The 24,577-nt window shown below is 37.8% G+C and overlaps 1 protein-coding gene and 1 long non-coding RNA gene across 8 annotated transcripts in view; one reads left to right on the forward strand and one right to left on the reverse strand.

The window, feature by feature from the left end:
- Nucleotides 1-1,602: 1,602 nt before the first annotated feature.
- On the reverse strand, nt 1,603-12,710 carry bnip2 (BCL2 interacting protein 2). Of its 7 annotated transcripts, none has more exons than XM_027273209.1 (13): nt 12,324-12,709; nt 12,128-12,184; nt 11,429-11,798; nt 8,004-8,099; nt 7,799-7,866; nt 7,140-7,316; nt 5,656-5,838; nt 5,358-5,460; nt 5,147-5,278; nt 4,936-5,022; nt 4,746-4,844; nt 3,892-3,927; nt 1,603-2,328 (listed from the first exon to the last, which is right to left on the reverse strand). In XM_027273209.1, the coding sequence occupies exons 3-13, from the start codon at nt 11,779-11,781 to the stop codon at nt 2,271-2,273; spliced, it is 1,392 nt and encodes a 463-aa protein (XP_027129010.1). In that variant the 5' UTR covers nt 11,782-11,798; nt 12,128-12,184; nt 12,324-12,709; the 3' UTR covers nt 1,603-2,270. The 7 variants fall into 7 exon arrangements, with proteins under 7 accessions (XP_027129010.1, XP_027129009.1, XP_027129013.1 ...); XM_027273208.1 differs by having other exon boundaries at nt 12,128-12,211; XM_027273212.1 differs by adding an exon at nt 3,366-3,393 and having other exon boundaries at nt 12,128-12,709.
- Nucleotides 12,464-24,577, forward strand: part of LOC113744249 (uncharacterized) — a 36,795-nt gene continuing 24,681 nt past the window's right edge. Inside the window, exon 1 of the long non-coding RNA XR_003461387.1 lies at nt 12,464-12,573. This is a non-coding gene — a long non-coding RNA (uncharacterized LOC113744249). The remainder of the gene's footprint in view (nt 12,574-24,577) is intronic.

Raw genomic sequence — 24,577 nt, forward strand, 5'->3', positions numbered from 1 at the left:
CATGCTCACAAAGGGACAAAGTGTGCTATCTACGTTGTGAGGAGTGGTGCCACTTCTTAGTAAAGGTGTGATCTTAGCTATGAGTCAAGTACCATTGTGTGTGTTTGCTATTGTGACCAGGCCACTGTTTTTATCAAGATAAATTGTACTTCGAATACTTAATTAAATAATAAATAAGTACATCATTTGATTTTTGTTATAATGACTAATCAATGTTGAGAAAAAGAAAAACAAAACACGTTTTAATTCTTTTGTTTTACTTTATGTCTTTCTACAACAAGCAACGCAAAGTACAGACAGATACTTACTGCAACTCTTCTGACTGGCAGAAATTCTACAACTGATGTTTTCCCTTTATTTACCCTGTACAATGATTTACTATGAATAGAAATCTAAATGAAATAAAATATTTTCCACTTGTAGCCCTCACTGCACTTGAAAATTAGCCATCCTAAGAATCAGGGTATCTTAGTTTGCCAGGCCAATTAGAATGAGGTGAATAATATGGAAAATTGCATACAGTGTTGTGTACGCTACAGATGGAGATTATGCCAATATTATGTGCACCACAGATTAGAAAAATTACTTTCTACAGACAAGTAATTTGAAGGTGTTTGCACACCTTAGTTTGAATCTACTGGCGCTGATTGAGCTCATGATTTTTGCAAGGTTGTTGAAGGGTCAGATAGTGCAGGCCCTCTGTCTCATCCTGATGGTTATGTGTCTTTATTTTGTCTCATGGAAAAGTGGCTCAAAATGGCGGTCGGTGTCTGATTTAAGAATACTAAAGCAGTTCTCTCTTGACTTGCCTGGCTGCTTGGCAATCATCAATGGGGACCAGGGGGTCTCAAGAGCTTTTCTATGAATGCCCTTCATTCCCAGATCAATGCCTACTATCTAGTATGATTAGTCAAATGTGAATGCCATTGCTCGAGTGGTGAAGTAGGGTGCTCTAGATGGGGGCTGCATATGATCCTTGTGCTGGTACTTACAGAAGAGGAGTTTGTGTTTATGGAGCCGGTGACCTCCAGTGTCTCACGAGACAACGCCAGCTCTTTGCAAATAAGTTTGATCCTGAGGTTGATGATTTTGCTATTAGATGTTTAGAGTCAGATCTGTGTCACAAAGCTACTGTTACAGCTGTTACAAACACCCTCTATCAGATGAATGTATCCCCACTTTCTAAAGCATGCAATCATTTGAAATGGAAATGTAATGTATTAAATAAGGCAACATCTGATAGTTAGAACAGTAAATATTATGGAAACTATGGGTCTTCATCATGTTAATTTTGAAACACCATGTATTTTGTTAAGGAATTTATTGTCTACTAATGTGTCATAATATCTTTATAGATCGTTGTGTAATTTCTAATAATACTGTCTGTATTTTAATGTTGTTGTCATAGTGTCATATATTGATCTTATGTTTAAAAAATACATTTCCCTACATACCTGCAGTTCCTAGAGAAATCTGGTGATTATTGTAATTCTTGTCAAACATTTGTCCATTATATACTTTTTGTGCTGCCATATATTTCCCCACAGCTTGTTACCACTTTAAAAATGGCACGAAATGGAATAAAGAAATGCAAAACAATAATGTGGATCCATGATTTTACTTGGAGAAAATGTTACATCAGAACCTACATATTTGCTTCAGATTGTTGCCCTAACAAATGTTCTCCCTCCACAAGTCGGAGGGAACCATTCCAGTGAGGGGCAAAAAATAAAACTTTATTTTCCCCAGGCAGGATAATAACAGAGAACGTCAGCAGTGAACAGTGAAAAAGGTGCCGTCAAAACTTGTTCTATCAAATGCCACTCAATGGATCAGAGACCTAAAATGTAGTTTAAAATCAGAGCAACCATAAAAATATATTAATTTCTCTCCATTGTCACCTTTTGAATATAAATATATATTTAAATGTATTAAAGCAGAACATGCAACAACCATTTGTAACAGAGTGCCTTAAATAATGTGTAGATATAACAGTAACTAGGGAACACCAACAAGCTAACTTTGACATGATATACCGGCAGTCGATTAAAAAAAAATTAAAAACATTTCAGACAGCATGTGGAAAAAAAACGCTGAGGATCAAGGTGTAAAAACTTCCACAAATAGGCAGCATAGTTTCCAAAAGGCACTTTCTTGATGCAAAGAGCTAAGTCTCCAGTCACGTTGCCCAGAATATAAACATATGAGTGGCGGTGGTTCTTAACATTCTTCATCGTTCTCCTCCTCCACATCTTGCAGCGCGAGCAGAGTCACTCCGGAACAGCAGCAGCTGCAATCTCCACTTTACCGTGCATGTCCTGGTCAATTCTGGAGACAAATTCGGTATTCATCAGATAAATGTACAACAAGGGCAAAGTAACAAGAGGCTATTACACTGCACATAAAAAACACTTTTCATACAATCACATCCTGAAATGTGATTATTTCTTTTACACCATTATGAAAGAGAATTCTTTGTGTGAGTGACCATTTTTTTTAGGTTTTTGACACACCACATTTATTTCCCTATCCAAACGAACGCCCAATTTGTTCTACATTTTACACCCTTAATAACTTGACATAAATATTCATGCTCCTCTGACTGAAAGCACATGAAATATCTGGGCAATACAAACCATCCATAAAAATTGTACCACTGAGATGTTCTTGCTTCCTTTAAAAAAAAAAACCTTGCAAGACAAATACACTTATGTGTGCTTCAGCATGTTCTGCAGACGACCAAAATTAAACGAAAATGTTAATGCACAGACTGCAAAACACACTGTAATGTATACATACTGTTTACTTATTGTATGACGTCTACAACTATTTGAAATCTTTGCATTTTTGCAAACCTGTGGACAATCTGTTACCATGTGATGAGAGCCTATGTGCTTAACTCGAAGGGAAATGTAATATTTCAGTGCACTTGTCTTGCAAGTTTGTCAATCAACTCATTCACCTAATAACAGAAGTTCAACTAATTGTGGGGGTGTTTTTTAAAACAATAGAGCCTTCCACAAAACCATGGTTATCATTTTTCTAATGCGCTGACATCTCATAATATATTTACAAATTAATCACCTCAGCAACTTACTACTCATCGGTATTGAGCAGAATATCCTGTGCGCATTAGCGATGCTGATGAAGTTTTGTGGCAATTACTAAACATGAGAAGGGTGTAAGAATGTAGTGAGTCATGCAAAAAGCTGTGAGAGAGAACAAGCCGAGCGTTCAGTGAGCAAGTTACTGAGAGGAACCATGTAAAGGCATGGTCACACAGTCCAACCACACACCAGTGACTAAGACGTGCTACTTCCTTGTAACTACACCCCACTGAGTAGTACAAATATGAACAAACTTACCCAACATCAACAGCCTTAAATTCTAAACCTGGTATTTAAAAGACACATGCAAATAAGTGCTACTTGATGCCCCAACTTTATTATTAGAAAGCAGCAATGCAATCATCTACGCCAAAAATATTCCAATTTTGGTACCTTGTAGATGTGTAGATCACAAGGCTACAAAAGGTTTGAGGCAATACATAAAGAACACATTCATCATTCATTGCTTTTGAGATGAACTTCACAGAATTGGCTCAGAAATGAGATTTAGTTGGTTAAACAATCACCAAGCCACCTATTTATTTATTTTTTTCTCAGTCTATTTTTTTTAGCAACTTGTAAAATCTACCCAGAGGAAAAAGTGGGACATTTCGGAGAAAAGTTGTTGATTTTTGTGCAGAAGGTGACAGTAAATCATTCAACTACAAAAAACGCGGGGACAGACAAAGGGTGTATTGGTGCATTTCTAAAAGCCAATGGATCGTTCCTTTGTTAGTTTTGTGAAATGCAAAAAAAGACTCATCCTGGGTGAAGGTGCATATACCTTTTACGGCTTTTCCTATTTTTTTCTTCGTCAAACCTTAAAGGGGGGTAGGGAAATGGAGTTAAAGAAAGGAGAAATACACAGCCAACAGCAACCAAACAACCATAGAGCAAAACACATTTTTGATAAAATGAGTATCTGTGCTGAAGTCTTTTAAAATGCCACGAGGATACACGATGTGCCTCACGTTAGGCCACATCAAGAGAAAATACAGCATCAGCTCAACAGTTATGGATGTCAGCAAAGGTTAACACTAGGAAACGAAGAAGGTTTTCTTTAATAGCAGTTCATAGGAGAATTTTTTTTTCAGTTATGCTGACACTAAAATAAGTCTAAGTGTATATTTTACCAAGGAAAGGAAAAGTGTTCAGATGTTTGTAGTTTGCATTTGGAGCTCCTCTCCATTATAATACAGAATGTGTAGGTAAGACATAATTCTTATAGGCAGAATGCCTAAATCCTGCCTAGAAATGCAGGGGATTTGAACAAAGATGAATTGTGAAAAAATGTCATCTTGTCTACACTGGCTACAGAGGAAAAGCATAATGTTGCTGTAGCACCACCTATAGATGGAACGCGAAACAAATTTTGCAGGATCAGTCAGAGATGTTACTGTACAAAACAATCAAAGGAAAAACAGCAAGGCAGATCAAATGAGGATTGGATGAGATCTGGAATGAAAGAGAGCTGCCATGTACTGCTCCACTCATCAGGTGCACTTCGAACAAAGCAAGTCTTTACCACCCTGACAGGTTTAACATGTGAAGCCTGTGTTACCACTGACACCTTCTCTTAGTTACTTGGACTATTTTTAACCAATGATGCGCTAATGTGTTTGAGTGGAGCACACTTACTGTTTGATACAATCTGGTATGGACACATACTCCATTGGGACGAGCTCCGCAAGATCTGTCAAGCTGAACACATACTTGATTTTCTGACTGAATTTAGAGCTGTGAAAAAAAGGAGGAAATGTCAGAATCTAAAAGGTTATCTGAGAAGATCTTTTTTTTTTTCATCATTCCATTAGACATTAAAAGTTACCTTATGAAAGGTTTTGTGAGTGCCAACAGGGTGCGAATAAACCAAGAGGGATGGACGATTATCAAAGACTTCAAGTTCTTTCTTAACCTGTGCAAGAAGAGTGAGAAAAGCTGTCAACAACTCTATGTCCTTATTGCATAGGATGATGCTGTTCTTGTAATTTGGTTGATGCCTTTCCGTCAGTTCTAAAAATCCACCGCTGAAGACTCACCTCCTATCAATCTGCTGATAACATTTTCTGAGCCAGCCAACAGCTGGCATCTTTTTCCGAGAGGTCGCCCCGTTCAAATACACAATCATATAGTTCTCAGCAACCAAAAGCTCCAGTGTCCCGATGACATACCTGTGACATGAAAATTCCATTAGCGCTGGTTGGAAAACGCTTGTCACACGAGGCCAGAGGAATTCCAATAAACACTCACTTGAATAAATTGTCCATGATGTATCTGTAATTTGGTTGATTGCTCTCAGGCATAAAGCATACAGCAAACACAATTATGGCATTCAAACCGTCTCCATAGTAACCTGCAGCAAGAAATCAAAAATGTGTTTTTCAGTATCAACACGTTAATTCTTTAGTCATTTTATTTATTTACTTCATATTTTGATAAACATATAAACACAGACTGATCAACTCATGTCAAACACAAATATATGTCGTACTTAAAATAACAATATATATTATAACAAAGACAAATTTCACAATGTAATGCCACCTACCTCCATGGCTGATAACCCTCTTGTAAGGTTCGATAGCCTTCATGTCCACTCTATGGTCCTGGTCTCCGATACGAAACACCCGCCAGCGTCGACCTTCTTCCCTCTCATCTGAGGCCGAGTACTCCTGGACTGTCTCCACACCTTTCTGTAGCAGCTCTGTGGTTTTCGGCTTGGGGAGATCATCTAAAGGACAACAGGTATCTTAAACCCATAGTTCGAATACTTAACAATCCCCCCCGCCCAATAATTCATGATTAAACTTTTCGATCACACGATCAACTTTTCAAACACATTTTAATTAATGGACACATTTACATTTAATTTGTTGCTTTTATCTTTTGTATATGGATGGCATGCTTTTTCTCCAAATTATCACCAACAATCACGTATCAACTTCGATGTTTCCCTTTCACTTGAGGTCAGCATTTTCCAGGGAGAAAATATAGAATCTTCAAGGGGAAATCCTGCTATTGTACTATTAGGAGCCTGTCATGTCATAGTTTAACTCCCCTTCATAGAGACACAGCACTGCAAAAATCCCAGAGGATTCCTGTGCACTTGTGCATCTTTTATAGGACGTATGTGACATCAAGCAAAGTGTTGAAATGATCATGTATCAAGCATGCAACAAGCAGAATCAAAGATAAGTGAACAGTGCAACCAAATCACAGCAACACACTTTCTTGAGGATCTCTCTGCGAGTGGCCCATTTCTTAAATATACCGAATCAAACACACTCGATTCAAGTGGTAAAATGACAAATGTAACGCGTCTCCAAGTGTACTTGACTGTATTTATATATTGTCTAATTGCTTTAACACATTGACCGATTGACTAACAAACCGCACATGTTAGCAAATGTTAAAATGGCTAATAACAGTAGTGCTGTGCAGATTAAACCACTTCTTGACTTGTTACTGATTGGTTCCTGAAATTTAAAAGGAAACGTGACATGCACAAAAACTTTAACTGAAAATGAAGGATATGAAACATGAAAACTCTCCATGATTTGCAACTGAGGACAGAACATAATCTGGACAATAGGAGTTGATTGACTCATGGTTGGTAGGAAAAAAACAAACAGGGGCTGTCCAAGAGACCTTACCACAAGGAAGAGAGAAACCTGTTGCTGGCCTGGAGCCTGTTTCCAGGCAGAGAACGGAAACAATTCTTCCAAGTGAAAAAGAGGAAGGCAGCAGTGTGGAAACACAAAAAAAAAACAACAAAGCATATTTTAACTACACTTAAGGCATTCAGCTGCCTACCCAAATCTGTAAACTCAAGGGAGAATGCATTCAAGAACTAGAAAGAAGAACTTTATCTGGGTCATTCTTTAAGTATTTTTGCACCTCCACAGATCAACCTAAACTCTACTGTTTGAACTTTTATTGTTAAAAAAACAAGCTGGAACAAACAGGATTAAAAGATACAACTGTAAGTACTAAAACTCTTATTCCTGTCGAGGCATGATATGAATTTCCTACCTTCCCATTCAAACTCATTGCTGTTGTCTGAAGGCGTGTCTATGTCATCGAGATCCAACTCTGTACTTTCATCCAGCTCATCAGAAAGAATAGAACCTTCACTGCGGTCGAGTGTAAGACTTATATCCGGAGCTGCAAGCTTCTTCTTTGCTTTCTTGCCACGGTCCATTGCATAGCCTAGAGCAGATACCAGAACAGTGGTTATGCAGTTTGTAAAAGCAATTAAACGACTGCTTCAGATTTCTATCATGATAAAATACTCTGAAGCAGTTAAGAGATCTTTTCCTAGCACGTCTAGAGTGCTTGTTCGTGCAATAATGCATCCTGAAGTTCAGCCAAAGATAATATAAGGCTTCATTAGTCCGAGTTACACAAAGTATGTGGTGTCTTCTAACGGTTTGTGTTACCGTCCATCTATTGCAGCTCAGCAAGGAAAACCCCTTCTGAGCCGATTTTGTACTAAAAAGGCCATACGGGAACACTTTTTGCTTTGGCTTACTCAGATTGCTTTAGGACTCATATTAATTTCGACTGAACTTTAGAATGCATTTTGCATTGCACAAGAATGAACAAGAAAGATTACAGCGACCAATTACTTAACAAACATGGGCGTGTGAGTTTTAAGATAGACTTTAGGATAGACTCTCTGTTTTCATTACCAGGGTCTCCCTCTTCAGAGGTTCCTGCAAAAAGCTCATCTTCGAGCTCCTCTTCCTCCGGCAAGGGCCTAATAATCAAACAGGAGGTGATCAAGAATTCAGTTGGATTATTGTTGATGTCACTTTTAAAACACAAACATAACGTGAAAGCAGTGAACCATGGTCCATACATGATTTGAAAAGATTATGAGGAGATTGACAATACCGTGGAAAATCCTCATCCTGCCACTCTTCTTTAAGTTCAACTCCTTCCATTCTTAGGCGGGCTTCTGTTGTGGCAACTGACTCTTGGCGCTCCAGGCTGGGAATGAAAACAAAAATATGTTATGCCATCTTTCGCGTTTAATGATCTCTTATTGCCTTCTGTACTATGAATGTATTAAGATCAAATGGAGGACCAGTAGAGATTATCTGTGACAAACGAAATCCAAACATATAATTGGTTATCTGTCAACAGTTGCTTGTGACTTGTACAATCCTCAAAGAATTATGGGGGAAACACAAACCAAGACTCAAAGCAATTTTTACTTTTACATCTACAACTAGAACCTTTTCAACAGATACACTTGACTTAAGCTACACAAAAGCACGTGATGACACTCTTCAAACAAGTAAGCTGGTCTTAATGCTATGAATAGGATGGGCTATGTTGACAAAATGCTGCACAATAATGTAAAAACATCCACACTTAAGAACTAATTATTGTTCAATACTTTTCAATTCAGTGTATGTATTTATTTGTCTATAGAAGTATTTGTCGAACAAGAGCTGTGTGTCATATGTTGTCAAATCATATGAATTGCTGACAATTCACTAATAGGCAAAACATTTTTAGACTTCCTTAAAGCCACAGGGACACTTTAAACTTCCAGTACTTACTATATAATGAATGCTAATAAAAGCCTTTCAAGTGGTCTGGCTAACCTCTTCTGTTACCAATTGAGTCAGAGAGAATCCTGTTCATGTTTATGTACTGAGCAGTATGTGTTTACCACAACTGTGTTAAAGGTGACATGGGCTTATTGCCTTCAACAATCAAACACATTGACATGGGGAGAAAATAACCATGACACCTTTGTCATATTGGTTGCCAGCAACACCTTTCAAAAGTCGGGTCTTGTTTACCACTCAATTGCATCACCTCTTCTTTTAACAACAATCTGTAAGTGCCTGGGAACAGAGGAGACAAAGTGCTTTAATCTTGACAGTGGAATGTTTTCCCAGTCTTGCTAGATGTCGGATGAACAGGTCTCCTTTGTTGTATTTCACGTTTCATGATGCGCCAAACATTTCTGATAGGTATACAAGTCAGGGCTGCAGACAGGCAAGTTGTCTTGCTAAAACGGGCCAGGCTGTCTACTTGGCAGCACATGTTGCTCCAAAACTTGTATATATTGGCATACCCAGGCTACCCATGGGATGTGTACTAATGCACCACAATAACATCAGGATACTGGCTTTTGAACTGTGCACCGATAACAAGCCAGAATTTCACAGAAGGCAGTGGCATTTTTGGATCCACTTTATGCACGGTTTCCTCTTTGCATGGTAGAGTTTCAGCTTGTATTTGTGGATGCAGTGATGAACAGTGGCTTTGGAAATGTCCCTGAGCCCATGCTGTGATGTCCACTACAGAATGGTGTCTCTTTTTGATGAAGTGCTGTCTGAGGGCCTCAAGATCACAGCCATACAATATTGATTTCTTCTTTAGATGACATTACCTTGAACTTGAACTTATGTAGAGAAAATGAAATTCTTTGAGGTTTTATGTTGAAAACCATTATTTTTAAATTGTTGCACTATTTGCCAGCATAGTCTTTCACAGAATGTTAAACCCCTCCCCATTGTTACTTCAGAAAGCCTCTCTGAATGATCTTTTTATACCAAATTATGTTAAAAAAACCTTTTGCCAGTTAACCATTTCACCAATTGTGAGATGTTCCACCAGGTGTTTTCTTTTAGCACTTCACAACTTTTCCAGTCTTTTGATGCACCTGTCCCAACTTTTTTTGAAACGTGTTGCTGGCATAAAATTTTCCTAAAACAAAATATAATATAATTTGTCTTTGTGCTGTTAATTAAATATGGGGTGTCGATGTTTTGAACATTACGTTTTTGTTTCTATTTACATTTTACAAGTGTGCCAACTTCTTGAAAAATGGAGGTTGTAATTTGCAGTCCTGCATGTTGATCAAGAAATCTACTCAAGACTTAGAGCTTGCAACTGGCCACATAATCAGATCACTGGCTTCTTAAAAAGCTTACAAGCCTGTGTTGAGGGCTTAGTTTATAAACCACTGGGCTACTCACTAATGCTGATCATGGTATCTGTATCTTTGAGTGCACAGTGCTCCCTTTGATGCATTAATCACAAACATGACTGTATTTGTGCTCCCCAGACACAAAAACATTCTGGGTATTTAGTGCTCAACATTTCATAATGTATCAGTTTAGCCGTTTGCTTATGTATACTGCTAATCCTCATATTACATTAGAAAGAGAGGTAGTGGTTGCACAGGAATGTGCTTTCCTGAACAGAAACCATTGCACAATGGAGACCAACCTGCATGTAAGTGGGGACACAAAAGGAGGTCAAATGTAAAAGACGAGTGACCATAATAAAAACAACAATAATAATAAGGTTCTTAATGGTGAAGCTGCAGATCAGTATTGTAACACTGTTATAGATAAAGGGTGGCCTCTTCTGGTAATATATGAAGATTAAAAAGGTAGGACGACAAACATAGATCAATACAATTCCAGGAGATGATCACATTATCTTGGGTAAATAAGATATATCAACTAGTGTCGCTGTCCAGCTGTTACACACATAGGGATGTGCACACACTTGTAATAAATTATCCACTCCCATCCACCAAGGAACACAGGCAAAGATCCGCTATCTTCTTAATACGTTTCAAAAGGTCAAACAAAGGATGCTCGGTGCATGTGATGTTGCTGACTATAACCTACAGAGGCTTTGAAGCAATGACAGCCACACATGTATGATATTATGCACCCCTGCAATTTATTTCACAATTTACAGTTTCCACATTCTGACTAAAGACTCTGCTAAAGAAGTGTTGATCTAGCTCTGTAGTCATACTCACATCATTATGAACTTCCTGTTTTGGCCATGACTGAACAAAATAAAATGAGAGTGTGCAGGCATTCCTGTTATTCTTCTCTATAATCATCCGGAAATAATCTCATAGCGGTCTCAGTCTTGCTTCTACTTTCTGACCTGGCTACAAATAAGAAAATGCCAAAGGCAAAGGAGGGATATGTCCTCCTTTTAGGTATTAGCACCTGTTTGTGGGTTAAGTGTTGCTTCGAATGAAGATCTGTAAACTTGCTGAAAACGAGGCAATGTGGGATCGAGTTACCATTAAAACAGTACAGTCACTTATTTTGTTCCGAGTCCAGCAGGAACATTTCACCTGTGATGAAAAAAGGGTCTTCATTTGGGCACAAACAACTTTTAAATCTAGCACACAGACTCTTGAACATAGGCAAGTCATCTGGCTCAGGTGCTGGAGTGTGGGAGAACACAACATTCTTGAAATGGAGACATGAAACCAGAAACTAGCTCATATGTAGGCCAAACATAAAAAATGTACTCGTACAGACCTTCCAATGGGCCCAGGTGGTGAACGTGGCTGGGGGAGGCTCACCGGGGTAGAGCTCCTTGCTCCCGGCTGTTTCTGCTCATTGTCTGGAGATGTCCTTTCCTGTGGCGTAGCTCTTGTTTTGGTTAGACTCTCTCCGAGTGCCTCTTCGCCATTTGTGCTATTTTGAAATTCGTCTAATTCCTCCTCATCACCTTCTCCCGACACTCCTGAAGACGAAGGACTGGAAGTTTGTCTGTTTGCCAGCTCCCCATGAGTCCTCCTGGGTGTGACAAACTCTGGGCTGCTATTGTTCACATTCATATCCTTTACACCCTTCAGCACCGCTTCACTCCCAATCACATCCGATGCCATGGGTTTTTTTTTCCAGTCTAGAATCGAGTCAGAAGGGAAAGAGTCCGACAGTGAAATTGTTTTAAACACAAATTGAGCCAGATAGCTAAAAATCTGACGTACACAACTTCTTCAGAAGTTTACGGCTAGCGTGGTAGCTCTAGGTCCGCTTATACAGCTAACCCAAGAGGACTGTTGTTGTTGTTGTTGTTGACAACTAACAGCATATATATATTTACCTACATAGTGTTACATGTCACACAGATAGTCACCCTTTCTCAGTGCGTCACAGTGTGAAAACTCAGGCCCCAAAAAAGAAAAGAAAGTAGGCTAGCTTTGCATAAGCAGCGGTGCGCAGTGGTCTTACTTATCGGCTTCCTCTGCTGCTTCCTCCGACTCAGGACTCAGGACTCGGGACGCTCTCCTTCGAACGTAACAGACGTTAGTGACGCTACGTAAAAAAAAAAAAGCTACCGTTGCCCACTTAACGCTGGCATTAATCCATAAAATTAAGCCAGTTGTCAACTACGAGGTAAAGTTAGGACAACTGCCAGTGGTCTTACTTATCGGCTTCCTCTGTTGCTTCCTCCGACTCAGGACTCAGGACTCAGGACTCGGGACGCTCTCCTTCCAACGTAACAGACGTTAGTGACGCTACGTAGCGGCTACAGTTAGCCAACTTAGCCACAGTAAAAAACAAACCAAAAAAAAAAAGCTACCGTTGCCCACTTAACGCTGGTGTTAATCCATAAAATGAAGCCAGTTGTCAACTACGAGGTAAAGTTAGGACAACTGCCCCACGGGAAGTAAAAAGTAAGTATAAAGTAAGTGTCCGCTGGTTTAACTGGAACTCTGGTTAACAGCGGTTGGTGGCTAACAACGACAGCTAACTACTAACCGGAGCGTTCTGTTGTGTGTGTGTGTGTGTGTGTGTGTGTGTGTGTGTGTGTGTGTGTGTGTGTGTGTGTGTGTGTTGTGTGTGTGTGGAGTTGCCAGTTCTGTTTCCTGTAGGTTCGTGTGTGAACTCAGGGCCGGCCCGAGGATTTTGGTGGCCCTAAGCAAGATTACAGACACACACACAGACACTTGAATTAACAACAAACAAACTTTATTTTAGAACAATCAGAATCAGAAATACTTTAATAATCCCAGGGGGATATTTTTGTTACTATACTCCAGTTTAAGTAAAACAAGTAATCACCAATTAATAATAATGTATGTATATGTATATGTATATGTATGTATGTATGTATGTATATATATAGTGTTCTGTGTCCTAAATTGGCTAAGGGAGAACCGTACATGTGTTCTTCGTCCTGATTAACTAAGGGAGTACTGTATAAAATGCGTGTAAAAAGGTGTATAAAAGTGTGTGGTTAGGGGTTTAGAACATGGCCTTAGAACATGTATAATAATTGTAAAACTTACTTCGCCGATTTCGTTTATTGCGGGTCATTTTCATATATATATGTATATATGTATATGTAGCACTATTGTATATGTGTATATATATATATATATAACAAGAACAAACAACAAGGTGTATCGGTATATTAAAATATATATCAAATTTTGAGAGGCTAAGACAATTGCAAGTATTCTAAATAATAAAAATAATAACTAACTTGCATGTAACAAAGTAAAAACAATGACAAATGAACACAAATAAAAACAAAAATATTTTTGAAAAATAGTAATGATCAATAAGAGTGAAAAATATTCAAAATAATAAATAATAAAGTCAACATATTTAAACTATAAAAACAACTAACTTGCATATAACAAGGTCTATAAATATAGGCATTGACTAATGAACACCAATTAAACCTTTGTGTATGAGATACAAAAATACAATTTAACATAGCTTGGAAAGCAAATGGATAGCCTGGAACTATTTGGGCCAATTTGGACATTTAATATGTTCTGTTCTGTTCTCAAGCATAAAGTCCATAAAACACACGCACGCACACACACACACACACACTAAACTACAAGACATTGTTATATCGGTGTCTTGTTTTCAAGTATCAAATCTCGTTAGTGCCTCACAAGTTTAAAAGATTTCACAATAAAGTTCATAAGGTGCGCTGCTCCCCAACTGTAGTTCAAAAATATTTCATATAAGTAGAGTTAGAGGGCTTTGATATAAGTTAATGTTGAATGTATAATGTTTCTGACTACTCTATGGGAAATCTGCAAACCTGGCACCCTTTGCCAGTTTTGGTGCCTCTGTTAATTGTCCAGGTGTCACTGCTCCAGTATGCATTTACTGCCCTCTACTGATAGTAACATTTAAAAGGTTGACACTGTATAATCTGTCGACTTGATTTGTATGCATATAGATTAAAAGAAAAAAAGATTCCACATAATAATATAAACATAATTAAAATCATCTGTGCTATTAGTTGTAGGCTGTAGTTGTTCTGGTGGGAGAGAGTTACTAACTACATTCACACAAGTTTTAGTGATTTGTAATCTTGTGCTATTTTATATTTCTAATATAATAGATTTGACTCCGTACCCTTTAAAGATTACCAAAACTGCAATCTGTGTATAAAATAAGATGCACTGTCAATGATTAAACAACCCAACATTATCTAAAGTAGTCAAAACAACATGTTGCTTACATTTAATGAATCATTAATAACAATCCAATAATATAATAATTCTGCATAACAAACACCTTTGAACTGAGACTTTGAATGCATGCCTATGAATGCATATTTTTTACACTATAAGTATATAATAATGCCACTTGTACAGTAAAAGTAAAAGATCTGAGTACTTCTTCCATCGCAGGTCTATCAGTAAGCCTATTTGTACTGTGTTTTTTCAACTTCTATCTTCAGTCTGAAATATTTTTCCTTCATGAACAACCTCTGACACAAATGTATAAGTGCCATCATGAGAGCTGAACTCAGTAGTCCATGATGCGCCGGGACCAGAGTATTTCTGCTGCACACACAGGTTGGATTAGTGTGTGGCCTTCTTTTGTCATTGTAAGTATAGTAGTATAGATTATTCATGGTATTAAAGACCATATCATCACATAAGGAAAACAAAATTCATTTTTAATTGTTTTATTATATGTAATATAAACTTTGTAAGGTTAGTCATCACCAGTCAGCGATCATCACCAGTAATATTTAAACTACGCTTCAATGTCTTAGCTTTACACTCAGTGACTATTCTTTGCCACTAGGTGGAAGCAGATGCTCACCTAAAAACTGCAGTCTGGGGGATGCCTTTATTGATAAAAATGTGCCATAACTCAAACCCTTGTGAAAAGTAAACTGGACCAGTTTAGTGTGCGATGTAATGATGACGAGAAATTGCCAATTGTTATTACGATGACAACAGCTAGCCTTCCAGAAGTTTCTGTATTTATCTGAATTTAGCTACGATGCAACTACACATCATTTTTTAATAGTGATTTTCTCAGATCAATATTGTTACTGTCACCCCTCAGGTGAGGCTTTATCAATAAATATTTCTTGAGAGTAAAGAGCATGTCACTCTTTAGTTTTTAAGAGCTTCTGGAGCAAATGCACTATAATTTCTCTTTTGGGGACAGTTATAATTTCCATTTTACTGTCAGACCTCATGGTAAAATAAAGAGAGAGGAAAGCAAAAGCAGCTATAGATCTAACATAATGATGCTGCCTGGTTAATACCTCCTCTGTGTGCAGCGGATCATTCAGTGTAATTTCTAATTAACACATTGCTATTTACTCTGTTGGATCATTAGGCCTCATCACAAAAGGATAATCCAGTCAAATTGAGAGTTTATGCTTCCCTTCCACCTTCCACCGTGGTGCTGTTTGCTAATGATTCATGTTGCAATTATCTCACAAATTAAGACAAATGTTGCCTGTTTAGCCAAGATAAATCTATCGAGCCAGGTTATAACATCACTACATGTAACACAGATAGAAGAATATATCCTAAATATTTCAAGTAAATACATTTTACTTTCATACCCAAAATATCCTATTTAGAATTCAAATCATTCATGATTTTTTAAAATACTTTTTATTTTATTATTTTTAAAGTTAGTCCTGAATGTTTTTGTAAAAATTCAAATCATGATTAAAGATAATAAGGGAGATTTTTTATTTTAGCATACCAGAATAAGGTATTGTTAAGTCAGTGCAAAGTAGCCTTAGTGAAAGAGCACTATTGTAATGTTTGTGCTGCATTGTTCATTACCGTATATCTCTCTCCTCGATACAATTAGGAGTCAGCGAGCAGCTTTCATTGCTCACACAGGTCCACTGTAGCCTAGCAGTTGGTTTAAAGAATAAAAGCTAAAGTAGCGTTGTCTGATGCTGTATCTGATTCCTCTTTTTAAAAATAATACAAGAACTCCACATCCCAACACTTCTGCAGACCTCTCTTTTCATGATGAAAGGAAGGGATGATGTTAGGATCAGAGATGGGGGCTGAATGTGAATTGTGAAACAGAATCATTAGGACGGTTCGCCAACCAATTTCCATAAGTGGGGTAGCGGGAAGTATTTAGGCTACTCGAAGTATATCACTAATGAGAAAAGACAAAAAGGATTCATGTGCATGTTTTATGCAATCTCTTTCTGGGTGTAGATGAATAATTATTTATGATTGCAAAACCTAAAAGGGAGGCAAAAAGATAGCAACTGCAAAGAGACTGGTAAAAAATTTAAAGAGGAAGTTAAATGAATATTTAAGGGAAGATGAAATATTTAATGGAAACAAATGAGCAAAACATTTAAAACAGCATGATAAATAGTAGCGTGTGCCATTAAAATGACCTTCATAATTTGTGCTATTTGCTGCAGTAGCCATAAGGTCTCGTTTATGCTTGCAATGCTGTGAAATGAGGACTCCAACAATTGTTTTCAACATGCCAGTCATTATATGAGGACAATGTGTCTGCAACCCAGTGTTGATCTCACGTCTGAGAAATATTAGCCTTTGATTCAGTGTAGTTTGTATTGATGTTACAAGGGAGAAACAATTCATGTTTTATTGACCTTCTTCAAGTTGAGGTTAGGGTGCTAAGAAAAAAAACAAAAAAACACAACATAAATTCTGAATAAGGTTGCTGTTTCTCAAGAGGTTTTCTATAGCACCAGTGTGTCTGCCTGATTATCAACAGTACATTTTGTAAAGTTTTCACCTACCAACATCAAAAGACAGAAAAAAAAGTCAGTGTAGTGTGTACCGGCACAGTACATTTGTTTTCCAAATGCGAAAATAATTAAATCAGCAAACAAATAATTATTCAAGTCAATGAGAACAATTATCTCAAAGACGCCTCAGAGACTTGGATGTGCATACTGAATTGATTAATTATCCTGCTAAAGATAATTGAGTTAGATCTTTGACTGCTTCCTCTCAACATACTCTTGCCTCCATTTTGATCTTTAGAAGAGTCTCATTTCCATGATCGTTTATAATATGTGGTCACCATGGTGCAATGACAGGACTTTTAAAGAGATGCGTTTTAATTTTGCAGTCATTTTGCTCGGCACTACTCTATATTACTCCTGGATAATAAGGAGAAATCTAAAAATGTCCAAGGCTAGCAATCAAGGGCTTCTCTTCTCTTACTTAAAATTCATGAACCCTAGGTTTTACAATATATTCTGATCTTTATTAAATTGCCTATTAAATGTATTAAAAATGTAGCTGTGTGCTGACCTGCGCTCATCTGTTCAAGTTCAACTTTGTCAGTGGCGCTGTGTCATGCCCTTACTAACCCATGGACAGACTATTACTTACCTCTGAGCCAGACAGAGATCATTACCTCTGTGAATGATGGCAAGGTAGCCCGAGCCCAACAGCTTTATTTCCCAGCTCAACTCGGCGGACGCAAGCCATCACATCCTGTTAACAATTCCATGGCTCCACCATAAAGATAAGCTCTCTCAATCAGCTCCGTGTGTCTCCGTCGCCACTGAAGGGCCATCAGTCATCTCTTGCTGGGACGGGAGCCTCTCCATATTCGGTTGTGATTGACACCGTTTAGATGATTCAGCCAGATTCACTAGGCTGTTTATTTCCCCTGCAGACCAGTGTGCTGTTTTCTGATAAATGGAATTCATGAAATATATCTATTTTTGATATCAGCACATTCAACTTTGTGCAATCTGTCTCTTCACTCTGAGCAAATATTGGACCGTTTCATGTGGAATCTTTCAAATGCCCAAATGAATTAAGTCAGAGGCTTTGACATTTTAATCAGAGTGAACATAAGAAGCCAATTGTCACTGTCAGATCATGTGAAGGTCATTTCAGTTGTTAAGGATCTGCTTGCCATAACATTTAATCGTTACATCCTAATGATTCGTTTACATGTGAGATCAGGTTGATATTTTATGTATAAGCACACATTGTATTCAAGGCCTTTTATTCTATTAACCTGTCCTGTCTTTGTTAGATCCTTTCTAACATAATTCCCATATGGCTTAGCCTTTGATAAATATGCTTTTAGGTCTATCTAATTAATGCATTCGGCTGTGATTTTCTTCACTTGTCACCCACTCTTTAACCTCATAGCGGAGGAACAGACTTTTTCTACTCAAATTAAAGGTCCTTTGAGACGCTGTACATGTGTGAGCTAATGATGTAGTGCGCTGTACAACCTGATCTTGAGGGCCTTGTTGAAATGTTTTGAGTAGAAATGAATTGTATGACCTCACTATTATGGAGTGTGGATATATTTCATGCAAACATGTTTTAGTTTATTGCTTCCGTTCTGAACGATATTTTTTAACTTATTAATAGACGTACGGTGCTGTTACAAACAAGATATTAAGCAGACATTTGGCAGTGGTTGGAACGTGTTTGTTGCCGTATTAGTATTAGAGATTTGTACCAAGACACTTGAAACTCTGTTGCAGTTTACCTGTAACTCTTTACATTAATTTAAGGATAAAAAACATAATCAAACAATGTTAGATTTAGATCCATGTGGGCACAGACCAACAAAGCGATGGCCTGGTGTTGAGACAGCATTTCTGAAAGGACACAGGAGGATAGGCCTCCACTATAGCTAAGTCTACAATTTCCAAATTAATTAAAGCAATTCAGCATTTTTAAATGTTCTACTCAATTTTTCCTTTTACTTCCAGCATAATTGCAGTTTCCAGCCATGTGACCAAGGGACCATTCATAGATATAATGAATGGGATAAGGTGGTGATCAGACTCTTTGCCAGTTTTGTAACTAAATTTGCTTAATGAGCGAAAGGCCAGCTGTACTCTTTAGTTATTACAATACAATATGTCGAATAACACCTCGCTAGAAAACACACGTTATGCGCAATAAAACTATGTTAGCAACTCTGATGTTGTTTAATGTATCCAGCTGTCACCTGTTACAATGTGACTAAACAGGAAAAAAATGGCTTTAAAAAGTCACTATAGGATTTGTTGTCAGTTTCTATAGAAACAAGGCCCAGGGTGCCTGGTGCTAAAGCGCTCTTTACGAATAGTAAACATAGTCTTTATACACATCCACAGCAAAGGTTGTTAGGGAGAAACAGCTCGCGTTCTTGGGTGGTCAGTGACAAATAAGACAAATAAATGAGCCTTTGATTGAGTTTCAGATCACCCAGAGAAAACTGGAAAACAGATTGTTTCATCATCAAAAAAGATAAGATACTTAGGATCAATTTAAGAATATACTCTGTACTCAAAAGACCAGTGAACTGCAGATGTGGGATATGGTTTGTGATTTCTAATTATTGTGGTCCTAAGTCTTCGACCTAGTTACCTATGAATCGTATCAAGTGGATTTAAGTCACAGTAGATGGTCGGGTTGAACTTTTCCACATCGCTATCCAAAGAGTGCTTGATAATAACACTTAGAGATGGTCTGTTTATAATCTGTCTATTAAATTTAAAATAAAACATGACTTTGTGTGATATCACAACCAAGTAAAAGAAGAATATCAGATATTTTGATGTACAGAATAACTCTATACAGATAGTTAATTAAGTCAAGTGAGGTCATAGTAAAATCTTGGTCATGTTTACTGTCACCATTGCAATGATACATAATTAGCTGCTGCATAACTGAGCTCACATTTGATGTGTGCAGTATCATATACATCAAGGTATAGCATTATTGATACAATAAGAGGGAATTTGCAATCATAGCGAGTTCACTGAGGACACTCATTTTAAATACCACACGTAACACTTACAACTCAAAGTAAAGAGTTATAATATTATTTAGGCAAAATAAAATTTTGACACCTGACTGAGCTATCAAACAACCTTTAATACATCCATTGTCAAAATGCCAAGAATCTTTCAAAATAAAAGATTAATGAAGCCCTCAGTCAACAGGAGCGTCTTTGAAGCCTCTTTTTTAATTTACCGTCATAAAAGCCTACCGGTAACTGTCAGTGCATGCAGCTCACATTAAGTGAATGATGAGAAGAATCAAAACTTATAATTACTCTTTCGGTCGCTTTTTTCTTATGATAAATGTTTAAGTTATCATCCGCACAAAACAACAAATATGGTGTACAAAAGCTGCTCTATATAAGAATTTATTCACCAGTGAAGCTACAAAAATACTTTCCCTTGTCTTTTAAAAAGATGAAATATTTTCTCTGCTATGTAATTTCCCTCTCTGTATTTCGAGAGATACTGACCTAAAAAGGTTGATCAAAGACTGTTGGAACTCTACAGCCTGCAGCAACCAATAAATTGGTCCATTCGATGTTTTGCACTGACAAATTATTCTCCAGAGTACTAACATTCTTGGTAGCAACTCAATTAGCAAGAGACAGATGTAGCAAGAATTCACATTTATGTTTCATAGACTTTTCAATATTTTATTATTTCAGTGCATGTTGGCACGGACCCGTTTATGTCACAGAAATGATAACTATTTGCTAATTCTCACATAAAGTGATAGTTGTTTTGGTGCGTATCGCAGATTTGTGGGGAAACTACACTCCCTTTAGGCTTTCACACAATGTTAGGATGGCCTTGAGCGTCCATATGCTTTAAAGTGGTTGTTAAAAGCCAATATTTCATATTATCGCTGAGGGGAGACTGATCCCGCTCACTGTCAATGTAAAGAGAAATGTCGACAAAGGAATGTGGGAAAAATCATACCTAGGAGAAAAATCACTTATTAATGTAGCCCTTTGTGAAGTTTATATATTTAAACTTTATGAATTCAGTTCACTCAGTCTAGATAGATGCCTTGTTGATAACTGACTGCAAATATCCATTGACTTTATTGTCATTATTTCAAGCAAATAGTGAAGAATGACTGTTTTCTGTCAAATCTCAACATTTTAGTCAGGTCGTTGATGAAAGTGCTCATCCTTTGTTGTCTGTCAGCGTAATAAAATCACTGTTGTTTTAAAAAAAAACAATAATTTGACTTCTACCTGATCTTCTTTGCACAAGGGAATTTAGACGGTCATTAATATGCATGGGTCCCTCTTGTCTATGTTTGGGCGTTTGGTATTAACCCTCAGAAACACCGGTGACCCTTTTGCACGAAACCATATGGTTAACAGTGAGCGATCTCCCTGCTGTTCAAGCATCATTTACCTCAGAAAGACACAGAGACAGAGAGCTTTGAGATGCGCACAAGCCTTAAACAATTCAATTCAGTTCATAGATTGAAGAAATGAAGATTTAGTTGAACCATTACTTGCGTATATTTTTATTCATGCACATTTATTTGTAGACGTAATATGTAGTTCTTATACAGAGTGGACATTAATTCTTCAGGGTATTGCATATGTGTACTTATGGATTACAGAGCATCAACAACATAAATATATGATTATACTCATGTTTTGAAAATCAAACATTAGGGATTACTACCTTATGTCACAGAAACGGAATCCAGCGAGGTATGACGTGCTCATAATGCATCTCTACAGACACAAACAACACCAGCATTTTTATAAACACGCTGAGCCTTCGCATGTGGCGGCAGCAGCAAAACACATGGTGCTCTTTCTGTTATGCAAATATGAAATGGAACCAGAGCACAATAACAGCTTTATAGTCTCACTGTACATTTGCTCAGAACATCTGAGAATACCAGACTGTATAATTAACTGCCAATGAAATGTTCCCCCGAGTCAGTCTTCTGCTTTATTAACAAAGTAATGCAGTTATTTTTAATTGGCCATTTCATTGTAAACCAAATTAGATAAAATGACACGGGCACATTTCTGAAGAATATGAGAGAATAGTGTTTTCCCTTCTTCACCTTTGTGTTTGATATATGGTCATAACAAATGATATTGTGTTTTTCTCATCAAACATAAAGAGTATAATCTAAAATATTCTCTTGGGTAGATGTGCATGATCTGTTTATTATTATAGGTGGGTATTTTGGCATGCTGGATATTATGTAAGCATAGGTGTTTATTATTATATGTATTGTGAAACTATAAATTTGTGTTATGTTATTTGTGTTGTCTGTATGATATTGAGACATGTATATTATATGTCACTGTTGATGAAAATACACTGGTATTTTACATCACATTAATATATTTGCACATATTTTTAATGCATATTCTAAACAACTTATTACTGCTTGTTTGAGTGATTTTACATCAATGCAAGTGCAGTGAGATAGTGTTATGGCAGAACTATATTAGATATCTACTGCTTATGTATTTTATGCATACAGCTGCCTGCAACACTGTAAAGTCACTGAGTGGTATACAAAACATGATATAGAGCTACAGCAGTTGCAGAAACACAGTTGCATACCCCATCACAGTTTGAGATGGAGTTGAAACTGTTTAATAATTTAGATCAAAGTAGAAGTTAAAAAAACTGAAAGCAGGAGGTGCCTTTTTGGCACCACATTGAAAATTTCTTGCAGCATAGCTTAAAGAAGACAACCAGGGGGTTGACGAGCAGTTGTGAGGACATCAAAGTTGTGCCTCCTATTGAAGAAATACTAGAGAATATTTTGTAAGTGAGCCTGTCTTTTTGCTGGCAGAGATTTCAGAGTTGGTGTTGCACTTAGCAGCAGGGAGGCACCAGTGGAGAAGTATACCTGGATAGCTTTCCTAACCACAGACCTCTCCCAGAATGGATCATTAGCATTGTGCCAAAGATGGATGGCAACTTTCTGCACGACTTGCTGGCCGCCAGTGCAAGAGCAGGGCGCATGTTTTTCTCTGGTCCCTTGGCCTGCCTGCTGACCTGCTCCTGGGTCTTAGTTAACATTCAGGGGGCCCTGACCTGAAAAGCAGGCTTGGCAGCAGAACCAAGGTCCCATCCTCCCCAAAGAAATTAGAGGTGGTAATCTTTCAGGAACAACTTGCTAACCTTCCCAGACCATGTAAATGTAATAGATGCAGCTGATTGCCTCTGTTTTGCAGCCCCTCTGTGTCTCCCTGTCACTGTCAGTGGCAGGTTGTGTCCAATTTGTGTGAATTTGACAGCTAAGAAGTGACAAATGATGGCCAGGGCTAAAAGAAGGTTACATTTAAACACAGCACAGGTCAATGGGGTAGATGGCTGAATGCTAAATCATTGTCAGGGAAACTAATGATACAACATTATAAGACAACAGAGCACGGTAAAAGATGAAGTGCAGGATGTCATGCTGATACTATAATCAACCAATGTCTGTTTCAACCACACATTCATCTTGATTTTGCATAGACATCCACATATTCTAGTGATTGCTGAATGGAAACACTGAGGAATCCCATCCAAACAGCTTTTTTCCCCCTGCTGAAACCTTTTGTGTTGCACAGAAATGTCATGACATTATGGTTCCTGGCTACATTAATGCAGTGATGCTAGAAATATAATGGCCGTTTATAGCCTTCTCCCTGTAATACTACTGGGACTATTCCAGTTCTGCTGCAATTAAAACACAAAATACACTTTGTTGAGCATTGGAAACAAATATTTAATTCGCTATGTCTAAGATCTGTTACACCTGCTGTAGCAATTTCAAAAACACACAGGAAGTCTGAATAACAAACACAGAAAGAGCCTGGGAACCGAAGCACGAGTTGTGGCATCTTGACAAGTCTTTAAGTAATTCTTACAAGAACAAACACCCCTAGGCTCACTTGCTTCATTGCTTAAGTCAAAACAGAGAGTACAGCCACTACGCTGCCACAGAAATCATGAAAGTAATGCCCAGTCTTTTAATAGAAACGTTAAGTTATAAAATGTTCATCACCGAGGAAAATATGGGCTATGGTGTCGCTGTGAATCTGGTCAAATTGACAGCAAAATACAAAATACAATTCTGTTTACATTACATGAATACACATCAAAAATGTTATTTTAGTATACGTAGGATTTTCTATTCCAAGCGAAAGACAGTGTGGCAGCTAATAATAACCATTAGTACAAACTAACTCCATGTAGCTGGAGGTTATGTGGACATGGAGAGTCCAGGAAGCTCAAGGACGGCTCACACTCCCAGATTAAACAACATTCACTCTCTGTCAAATGCCTAGCTCCCAAAACTGCCAAGCCAGAGGAAAATGAGCCCCCACACGACCCTTGCTGTGGATGACAGGATGAAACACAAGACAGTTGCGCCTGAAGGAGACCCAGGATAACAAAATAATCTTTAATCTCTGTCCCTTCAAGGCACTTTCAACACCTGTTATTCTTGATGGCATTGTGAGAGAGGGCAGCTCGCAGATTCATTTTAAGCCTGGTAATTATTACACTAATTATTCACTTCGGTGTGGGGTGATTACCAGTCCTCGTTCAGGTGAATACTCGTCCGCTTGCACACCAGCTGAGGCCAGAGCAGCTCGGTGGAACAGTTGTTCCACTCCTTTTTCCCTTGCAGATAT

Source organism: Larimichthys crocea, chromosome XXI (genome assembly GCF_000972845.2).
Source record: "Larimichthys crocea isolate SSNF chromosome XXI, L_crocea_2.0, whole genome shotgun sequence".
Taxonomy (NCBI): domain Eukaryota; kingdom Metazoa; phylum Chordata; class Actinopteri; family Sciaenidae; genus Larimichthys; species Larimichthys crocea.

Coding starts and splice junctions, on each gene's coding strand:
- bnip2 (XM_027273207.1), bottom strand. CDS start 11,781: ATGGCATCGGATGTGATTGGGAGTGAAGCGGTGCTGAAGGGTGTAAAG. Junction 7,317..7,798: donor CTCTGAAGAGGGAGACCCTG/GTAATGAAAACA, acceptor TATCTGCTCTAG/GCTATGCAATGGACCGTGGC. Junction 5,461..5,655: donor GAGGGTTATCAGCCATGGAG/GTAGGTGGCATT, acceptor TTCTTGCTGCAG/GTTACTATGGAGACGGTTTG.